A 9,245-nucleotide genomic window follows, 5' to 3' on the forward strand; every position below is an offset into this window, starting at 1 on the left:
GCTGCCCTTTGCCCTGGGCTGGGAGCAGGGACTGTTCCTCCAGCCCCAGTGGGATCCATCTGCTTTGAGGCTGTGATGGGAACCTCACCCATGTGCCCTGCACTTGCCTGCAGCCTGCCTGACCTCCCCATGCCCTCTGTGCCAGGCACAATGCTTGTCACTGCATTGCCCAGGGATGTTGGCTACTGGACCGTGGGTGGGCTGAGCTCTTCTCACCCCAGCCAAGCTCTGGAGATGGCACCATTAAGGTGTAACTGCTGGGGAGCATGATAAGATAGAGTGGTCCTTTATCAGGGCTGCCCGGTAGCAGGGGGAAGGTGCTGGAAGCATCAGGCTGTCACAGGAGGAGTGAGATTGCCTGGAGATAAATGCTGATAGAAAATAGCTAATCCATGATGGATGGGCTGGGGTAGGGCAGCTGGGGAGCTTGGCTAATTGTCATGGGAGCTGGGCTGAGGGGAGCTAGAGCAGGGAGGAGGAGGCAGAGGGAGCGTGCATGTGTGGGATGGAGCTGCAAGTGTGAGCACACCTTGCCCCTGGCTTGCGTGATGTCCCTGGGCTGTTCCTGCAGCCCTGCCAGTACTGGTGCTGTCCTGCTTTTGTCCACCAGCTGGTTCCTGGCTCTCAGCCCACCCTGTCACCCAGGCTGGTCCAGCCCCCAGCACCCATGGTCCCTTCCAGGACGTGGGTGTCAAGTACCCTCTGCTGGCTGGCACCCCACCAGATGAAAACAAGGGGGCTGACAGGACCAGGGGGCAGCAGGGGGGAATGAGGGGCTTCCTGCCAGCTGGTCTGCATCCCCCATCTGTCACGATGCTTTCATTAGAGCCACTGATTCACCTCTTGGCAGCGTCACCATGCTGGGGGAGCAGGACTGGTCCCAGGAGAGGTTTGTCCCCCCCCTGCTCCCACCCTGCCAGGTGTCCTGGCAGCCTTGTCCCTAAGCTGAGACCATGCCTCTGTGCTGCAGGGGTCCCTGTGGCACCTCCACTGCTTCCTTAACCCTTCACCACACGGGATGCCACAGGGCTGGGAGGAGGAGCGCAGCCAGGACAGGTAGATCTTGGCTGAACTTAGGGAAAGGGGGTGGCCCCAGGGCAGCTGGAGTTGTTACCTTTCCGTGTCCTGTCTGCACAGGCCTGTGTCCCCGTCCTGCACCTGCACAGCCAATTGGGAAACTGACACTTGTGCCTGTCACTCTGGGGAGCTGGCTGTGCCACCACCCATGTCACCTGTCACGCCAGCAAGACCAGAAGCAAGGCCATGGGGGCTGCTCCCTCCACTGTGGGGACCTTGAGGACGCCCAGCCAGGGTGGCATGGTAAGAGGACATACCTTGGGGGTGACCCCTCACCACTCCAGGCCCTCCCCAGGGACCTGTGCCTGGCTGTAGCACAGAGAAGGTCTGAGCCAAGGGAGAGGGAGGGTCTTAGGAAATGAAATGCTGAGCAGGGTCCTGGCCACCTCTGTTGTATCCTCTCCTGCTGTCTCCCTGCTCCCTCTCCCGTCACATTTTAGGGTGCTGCTGTGGGCAGAGATAGAAACCCCAGGCCTGGGTGGGCTCTCTTCCATCCTCCTTTCCTCCCCCCATTCTCCCTGGCTGTTTGTCCTGTTCCAGAACCAACCCAAACTCTTGGGACTCCAGACTTGTGGGCTGCATCAGTGCCAGGCATAGGCTGCAGCCACAGGGGAGCAGAGACCCTCAGGAGGGGACATCCCACAGGGGCTGGCCATGCAGTGACAGGTGTCCCAGGGTTTCCAGCATCTCTCAGGAGAGAGCACCCCAGCACAGGGGGCAAAGCAGGGCTGGCAGCATGGATCTGCAGGGGTGGGCCTGCCTAGGGGTGGCTGAGGGAGGTTGGAGCACATCTGGGGGCACCCAGGGGCACAGAACCAGCAGGGCAGGCAGCAGGCAGGGGCAGCAGTAGCCATGCACTTGCCCTGCGCCCACACACGTTCCAGCTCACCCAGCAGCCCTGGGAATGCAGCTGGCGTTGCTCCCGGCCTGGCACCCATCCAGCCCCTTGGCAGCTTCTGGCCCTGCCCATCTTCTGCTGGCCTGCACACAGACCCCCTGTTCACTGCTGGTCCCTAGACCCCCTTCTGTGGGGCAGGGAGGGGGCACCTCCTGTGTGCAGATGCTTATGGGGAAGAGCTCTTTTGCCTTGCAGGGTGGCACTCTGCATGGGGACTCAGGGACACAGGGACCCTCTCTGCAGCATTGCTGGGGAGCTGGGAAAAGCCACCCATGTCTGCTCCAAGCACAGCCCTGTCCCTGGCACAGGGGCTATCCTAGCACAGATTTGGCTCCCAGCCAGCACCTGTGCTAAAGCTGGACCTTGGCACCTTCCTCTGAAACCACATGTGCCTCCTGTTCTCCCCTTCTCGGGAGGGTTCTGCACGCCCCCACCCAAGCATCTTCCCCTGTGGATGTGCTGGAGGGCTGCCCCCACATTCTACAGGACAATGGGGTCCTGGCACCTCTGGGGGCTGGCACAGACAGACATGGCGGTGCTGCAGGTGCCACAGAGGGGTGCCCATCCTCAGGGTGCCCATCCTCGGGTTGTCCAAGTGGTAGGGCTGGGTGTCCCTGGTTTGGGAGTCTCCTCATCCTGTCTGAGGATGCAGGCTGAGGCACTTGGAGCTGTTTTCCAGCAGCTCACTCCACCTCCCACTGTTGTACACACCTGGCGTCTCCCAGGAAAGGTTATCAGCTAATCACCCTGCCCTACTGTCTCTGCAGCCTCCCAAATGTCACTGTTGTCCTCACTGGGGAAGTGAGCTCATGGTCCCCCCTATCCTTTTAATGAAGTCCCCTCTCCAGCACTATGAGAAGCAGCTGCCAGGGCTTGGCCCTGCCGTGGCTCCTTTGAAGTGGAGCGAGAGTTGCTGACAGCCCTGAGGGGCAGGTGAGGGGGCTCAGCACGCAGCAGGTGCAGGATGGGGCCCCAGGGGCTTGTCCTGGGCTGGCTGTGGGGCTCCAGCAGCCCTTCATGGCCCCCAGCCACCATGCTATGACTGCAGGGAGGGCTGGAGTGCACGGACGGGGGTACAATGCTGTGCACCTGGGGACAAGTTGGGAACACCCTCCACCACTGGCCTGGGAGTCAAATGCAAGGGCCGGACCAGGGGCATTGCTGGGGCATAGCTGCCATGGTGTGATGGGCATGGGTGTGCTGGCTGCATGGGGTTGCCTGTTGGGGCCACAAATGTACCCTACGCCTGTCCCATGGGGCCAGGGGAAGGGAAACTGGGTGGTCAGCCAAAGCAGGGGGAGGTTTTTGGGGTCTGTCTGCAGGACAGGTCAGAGCCTTCTTGCTCCAGGAGCAGGGGGTGACCCAAGCAGGGCAGTAAGGGCAGATCTGGCAGCAGCCATGTGTGCAGTGCCCACCCCTGCTGCCAGGCAGCCTAAAAATAGCCTCTCTGGGCTCAGCAGATAGAGCAGAAAGGCCAGAGCTCTGTTGCTGCAGGCACCTTGCCAGCACCCCACACAGTGCAGGGGGGCAGCAGGGCCACACAGCACTTTGTGACTGCCCTGAGCCCCCACTACCCCTGCTCCTACTGCCTGGGATCCCATCAGCTACACCAGAGCCCCTCCACCTCTTCCCTGCCCTGCTGGGAGTGATGGCATGGCACAGCAGGGCACAGCAAGTATGGCATGGCATGACATAGCATAGCATGGCAGTAGTCTGTCCCCTCTGCATGGGAAACAACAGGATCTAGTTTCCTAGGGCAGATTCTGTCCTAGGAAAAAAAAGAAAAGCCCGTGCTGGTGCATCCTGCATGGATGCTGGCAAGCCCTGGTAGGGTCTGGAGAATCCAGGGACTGTGAGGTACCACAGGCAGAGCCAGGGTCTGTGCAGGGATGAGCACTGTGGGGTAGGTCCAGACTGTCCCTGTCCTGCCTGCCACTGGGCAACTCTTGTTCCTCGGTAGTATGGCTGGGGAAAGGTGCGTCCCCACGACGGGATGAAGATGTCCCACTGAAAGATGGACCTTGACACATGCCCTAGTCCTGCAGACAGCAAATCTGTGGCTTGTGAGGAGGCTGGAGCCCAGGATCTAGGGTCCAGTCCCTGGGCTGGGTTGGAAGGGACATCTCTGGGACAGCATCACAGCATCAGCATCACAGGGTGTAGGCAGGTGGGCAGAGCCTGGGACAGCCAGGACAGCTGGCACGCCTCAGGACGCTTTCGGTCCCCTGCGGGGGAGAGCAAACTTCATCTCCCGGCAGGAGCAGCATTGCCATGGCAACTGGCAGGGCGCTGCCTGGCAGAACGGGAAGGAGCTGGGACGCAGGGACTGGTCTTGGGAGCGTCTGGGGACACACTGGGGTGGGTGAGCACATGCATGTGCTCAAGGGTGCATGGCCAGAGATGCACGGCGGGGGGGCTAGGCAGGTGTGTGCATCTGAGTGTACGCACAAATGCCTGCATGTGTGTGTACGTAGGAGAGTAAATCCCCCGGAGGGGGGCTTTGGCTCTGTGGCACTGGGTGTAAGCCACTGCTCAGGGCTGCTCTGGACCCCAGGAACTGCAGGTTTCCCCAAAAAGTTTTGTTGTTGTGGAGGAGATGTGCTCTCCAACTCGGATCCCTGCCTGCACGTGTCCCTGGTCCCAAACCCTGCCACACTCCAGGATGCAAGGGCTGCCCACCAACCACCCCAGGGCTCTGCCTCTACTCATAGAGCCCTGGGCCGCTGCTCAGGGCAGGGACTGGGAGTCAGGGCCGCTGTGCTGCAGGCAGCTGGATCTCTGCTGTGTTAGCAGCCTGAGCAGAAGGGTTGGCAGGGCCCTACGCTGCCTTCAGCATTGCTCAGGTGTTGAGAGAAGGGCTGGCTGCTCTCCTGCCTGACAATGGCTCTGTGCCCAGCCACCGCATCCCTCCCGCCTCACCCCAGCTCCAGCTGTGAGCACCCCCTCCTATGCCTCTCGGGAGAGACTCTGTTCCCCCTGTTTGGCATTTCTCCATCTGTGATTGAGCTGTCAATGAGCAGAGATAACAGGGAACTCGTTAGGTCTCCACTTTGATGTCTGCGTGCGCTGGGACTGCAGCACCCGCTCCAGAGCACAGAGGCAGCTGCAAACCCTTCGCAAACAAACCGCTTCAGACGAGGCCCCTTGGCACGGCCGGCTGCCAGCTCCACAGCCGCTCCCCCAAATCCTCACCGGGCCAGCCCCACGGACGCCCAGTCCCCCCCTCGTCGTCACCCTCAGCAGCACCGCCTCGGCAGCCAGTTCTCCCCAGGGACCGACAGCCGCATCCCCTCGGCAGCCGCGCCCCGGCACCCGAGGTGTCGACCGGACAGCTGGGACCTAGAGCAGCAGCAATCCCCCCCGCAGCCCCCCCGCTGGGGCCGGTCCAGGGGCAGCCGGACGCCGGTACCAGCGCCCCCAGCAACAGGGCCGCGCCCTCCAGAGGCTCCGTGGCGGTAGGGGCAGGCGCCCATCCCCGCCGCCTCGGGGCGGGCCGTGCGGGGCCGGGCGGCTGCGCACACGGGCCGGGCGGGCCCGCCTCCGCCGCTCGGCACAGCAGCACCGCGGACAGCGCCGGTCCCCTAGCACGGCCCCCGCACACCGCCGGTTTCCCGGTACCCCGCCGGTGCCCCCCGCCCCTGGTACGGCCCGGCCGGGGCGCCCGCCGCGCAATGGCCACGGAGGTGGGTGCGCGGCGGCACGGCGGGGCCACCCCTGCAGCGGGCACCTCCCGGAGCTGCCCCCCGCTCTGCCCTCCCTCGCCTCGCCGCTCTCGGGGTCCGCGGTGAGGGAGAGCAGCGTGGGGCTGGGGTCCGCGGGGGATGGGCTGGGGAGTGGGTCAGTGTGGGGCTGGGGGCTGGGTGAGGTGCGCGGTCTGTGTGCTCCGAAAGGCCGGGGGGGGGGGGGGGGGGGGCAGGGGTGTGACTGGAATGATGCAGGGTGCCCTGGTTGGAAGGAGCAGCTGGGGCTGGGCTCCCTCCTGCAGGGACCGTGGGTGGGACCCGAGTCAGGGGGAGAGGGGTTGTGGGGCACACAGCAGGAGGTGTCCCCACGTCACCTAAGGGGAAGCACAGGGCGGGGTCTGACATCCGCCCTTGGCACAGCCAGCCCCAACACGGCTGCCCAGGGGGCTGGTGTGGACCCTCGTACCCCGGAGGGTGCCAGGGCTGCCGGGGCTGGGCGCCTGCCACCGGTCCCTGTTGTGCAGACACCCCCTGCTGCGTTGCCACTGCAGCCCCGCTGCCGGCGGCCCCCTGCTCCTGTTCCCTTCCCTCCTCCTGCCGGGACGTGCATGCCAGGAGGCTGTCTGGGACAGGGGGCTGTCCCCTCCCCAAACTGTGACCCACCGGGGACACACAGCTGAGCGTGTAGCAGGCGAGCTGTGCTCGTGGCGTGACACAGCCCATGCTGGCGTCTCTCTGCTCGGGGTGTTCGAGCCTGCAGCTCCCGTGCCCTGACGTTGGGGGAATGGCATTACCTGGCGTCCCCAGCCCCCACCTGGAACGCCTGTCACCTCCCAGCTGCAGCCCCCAGCTCACCCTGCTGCCCTTCAGGTGCACAGCCTGCAGGAGCTGCGGCGCAGCGCTTCCCTGGCCACCAAGGTCTTCGTGCAGCGGGATTACAGTGACGGGACCACATGCCAGTTCCAGACGAAGTTCCCCCCTGAGCTGGAGAGCCGGGTAGGGATCCTGACAGGCTGACAGGGTGGGAGATGCCCTCTGTTGGTGCCCTTTGGGGACTCGGGGGTGAAAGGGTTCTGAATTCATGAGGCACCCAGAGGGTTTTGTATGGCCCTGGGCCAGATGACACTGCTGGGTGCAGGCCATCACAGCCACCTTGCTCAGTGGCTGGCAGTGGTTTGGGTGCTCCTGGGGACCAGGAGGCTCTGGTGAAGGGCTGCAGGCTCAGTAGGTTTTGGCATGGGTGGGCAGCGGGCAGGGGCCAGGGAGCTGAGGCATCAGATAGAGGGAGAAGGGAGTTAAGTGGCCCACAGGCCCCTCCAGGGAGGGGGATAGGGCAGTGTAGGGGGTCAGCCTCTGTAGGGACTTCTCTTCACCCCAGTTTCTGCTCTAGATTGAGCGGCAGCTCTTTGAAGAAACAGTGAAAACCCTTAATGGCTTCTACGCGGAGGCAGAGAAGATCGGGGGCAGCTCATATCTGGAGGGGTGCCTGGCCTGTGCCACTGCCTATTTCATCTTCCTCTGCATGGAGACACACTACGAGAAGGTGCTGAGCCTCAGGGGAGGGTTCAGGGATGGTCATGGCTGTAGGCCTGGCAGTGGGCACAGGGATGGCAGAGGGAGCAGGGAAGGTGGAGGCCAGAGCATGCATAAAGGCTGGCAGGCCCTGAGTGTCCTTCCATGTGCCACCAGGTCCTGAAGAAGATCTCCAAGTACATCCAGGAGCAGAACGAGAAGATCTATGCACCACGGGGACTGCTGCTCACCGACCCCCTGGAACGTGGCATGAGGGTCGTATCCTCTAGTCAGCAAGGTGTTGGGGGGGAATGACAAGGGTGAGGGGTGAGGGGTGGGGCGACACCAGGACCAGGTGCTTGGTGACTGGATTTGCAGCTGGCACATCCCACCTATGATCCTTAGCAGGGCCCAGATCGAGATCTCCATCTACGAGGACCGGTGCAGCAGTGGCAGCTCCAGCAGTGGCAGCTCCAGCAGCAGCAGCGGTGGTGGGGGTGGCGGGGTGGGGGGCCGGTGACTGGCAGAGAGTCCCTGCAGGGACTCGTACTGCCGGGACAGTGGCCTCTCCGAGCTCCGCAGGCTGCACTACCAGAGCACTCGCTTCTGAGCCCAGGGTGGGTGGGAGGAGGCAGGGGCTGCCCACTGGGGCTGTCCACCCCCCCTGCTCTGTGCTCCTTGCAGTGTCTCTGCCCCTGCTCAGACCCACTGTGGGCAGGGGCTGGTACTGGGGCATCCCAGGTGCTTCCCACTGAGCCAAAACAGTGCCAAGGGGCTCCCACAGCCCCCTGGGTGCTCTACGCTGCTGCCCCTGCCCCAAGTGAAGGAGCTTGCCCTGCTGCGGGCAATGCCCTGCGTGCCATGCGTCGGGAAGCTAGGGGATCAGCAAAGCCCCAGGCAGTACTTAGGGAAGGGGAGGCTTAGCCCTACACCCACAAGCACTGCCAGCACTTGCTGCACCCCCTCCGTGGGGCATCCCACTCTTGGTGCTGCAGGGTGGGCTCAGCCATGGCGTGCCCACTGCCCAGGGAGCCTGGCAGAGCCCTGGTGCCGCTTCATCTGCATGATGGTGCCATGCATTTGCCTCAGCCCTGCACCACATGCTGCCCATTGCTGCTTCCCAGACCTGGCCAGATGCCCTGATCCATCTGGCAGCAGCAGCCATGCCAGGGGCATCCTTCAGTGCTGCCCACGACACTGGGCCCTTGCTTCTGCTGCCTGCCTGACCTGGTGCCATCCCTAGCTGGACCCAAAAAAGTTCCCCAACCCCTAACCCTGTGCCCAGAGCAGGGAGCTGCAGTTCTGGGCAGGATCCTGCCCTTTGGCTGCATGCGCCGGGCTTGTGCACTGCCCAGCATGGCCCAAGCTGAGCTGTGGCATGGGCGAGGCAGGCTCCCTGCCCAGACCTGGCAGATCCTGCCTGTACCTGGCTGCCTGCACCCCTCTGCCCGCTCTGCCCAATGACCTGCCCCAATGCAGGGAGGGTGCCTGGTGGAGCAGCTCCGCCAGGACTCTTCCTCTCTTACTGCTGAGCCCTCCCCTGCCCACATGTCCTGCATGCATCTGCCGCCAGCACCCTGATTCTCAGCCTGGCCTGTGGTGGGATCCTGAAGGGCACCTGGGTCCAGCTGCAAGGCATGGGGCTTCACATGCCAGTGTCAGATGAGGGGGAATAGGGGGGTCCCTGTGACATCCAAGCACCCTGAGAAGAAGAGCCTGTGCCTGGGTGCAGGGCCGAATGGAGCCACCATTACTCTCCCAGGGTACTGGAAAGAAGACTCTGCCCTCTGGGACTCCCTTTGGCTCAGTCATGGCATGTGGGCGGGGTGGCCCTGGCCCCACCATTCCCACTGGGGCCCCCCTGCATGGAGACCTTCCTCAATAAACCCCATGCTTCATCCCCTACCACCTGCCTTGTGTCGTCCTGCATCCTAGTGGGTAGGGGGACAATGGTGGGGGGCACAGAGCTGGGCTGGGCATCCCCCAGCACACTGGGCTGCAGATCCTCACAAGAAGGATGAGCATGGGGAGAAATAAGAGTGAGATATAGGGCAGTGCCTGGGCTGCCAGGGACA

The 9,245-nt window shown here is 63.5% G+C and overlaps 1 protein-coding gene across 2 annotated transcripts; it reads left to right on the forward strand.

The window, feature by feature from the left end:
* The first annotated feature begins 1,239 nt into the window (after positions 1 to 1,239).
* Positions 1,240 to 7,769, forward strand: GOLGA7B (golgin A7 family member B). 2 transcript variants are annotated; one of them, XM_051619130.1, is made up of 5 exons: positions 1,240 to 1,320; positions 6,529 to 6,654; positions 7,049 to 7,201; positions 7,348 to 7,449; positions 7,586 to 7,769. In XM_051619130.1, exons 1-5 carry the CDS (start codon positions 1,264 to 1,266, stop codon positions 7,688 to 7,690), a joined length of 543 nt encoding a protein of 180 aa, XP_051475090.1. In that variant the 5' UTR covers positions 1,240 to 1,263; the 3' UTR covers positions 7,691 to 7,769. The 2 variants fall into 2 exon arrangements, with proteins under 2 accessions (XP_051475090.1, XP_051475091.1); XM_051619131.1 differs by lacking the exon at positions 1,240 to 1,320 and adding an exon at positions 5,604 to 5,658.
* Positions 7,770 to 9,245: the final 1,476 nt, after the last annotated feature.

This window comes from Apus apus, chromosome 4 (genome assembly GCF_020740795.1).
Source record: "Apus apus isolate bApuApu2 chromosome 4, bApuApu2.pri.cur, whole genome shotgun sequence".
NCBI lineage: Eukaryota > Metazoa > Chordata > Aves > Apodiformes > Apodidae > Apus > Apus apus.

What these genes read in the sequence shown, in the direction of transcription:
- GOLGA7B (XM_051619130.1), top strand. Translation starts at nt 1,264, where the DNA reads ATGGGGGCTGCTCCCTCCACTGTGGGGACCTTGAGGACGCCCAGCCAG. An exon ending in CGCCCAGCCAGGGTGGCATG is followed by an intron (nt 1,321 to 6,528) that starts GTAAGAGGACAT and finishes GCTGCCCTTCAG; the next exon opens with GTGCACAGCCTGCAGGAGCT. An exon ending in TGGAACGTGGCATGAGGGTC is followed by an intron (nt 7,450 to 7,585) that starts GTATCCTCTAGT and finishes AGCAGGGCCCAG; the next exon opens with ATCGAGATCTCCATCTACGA.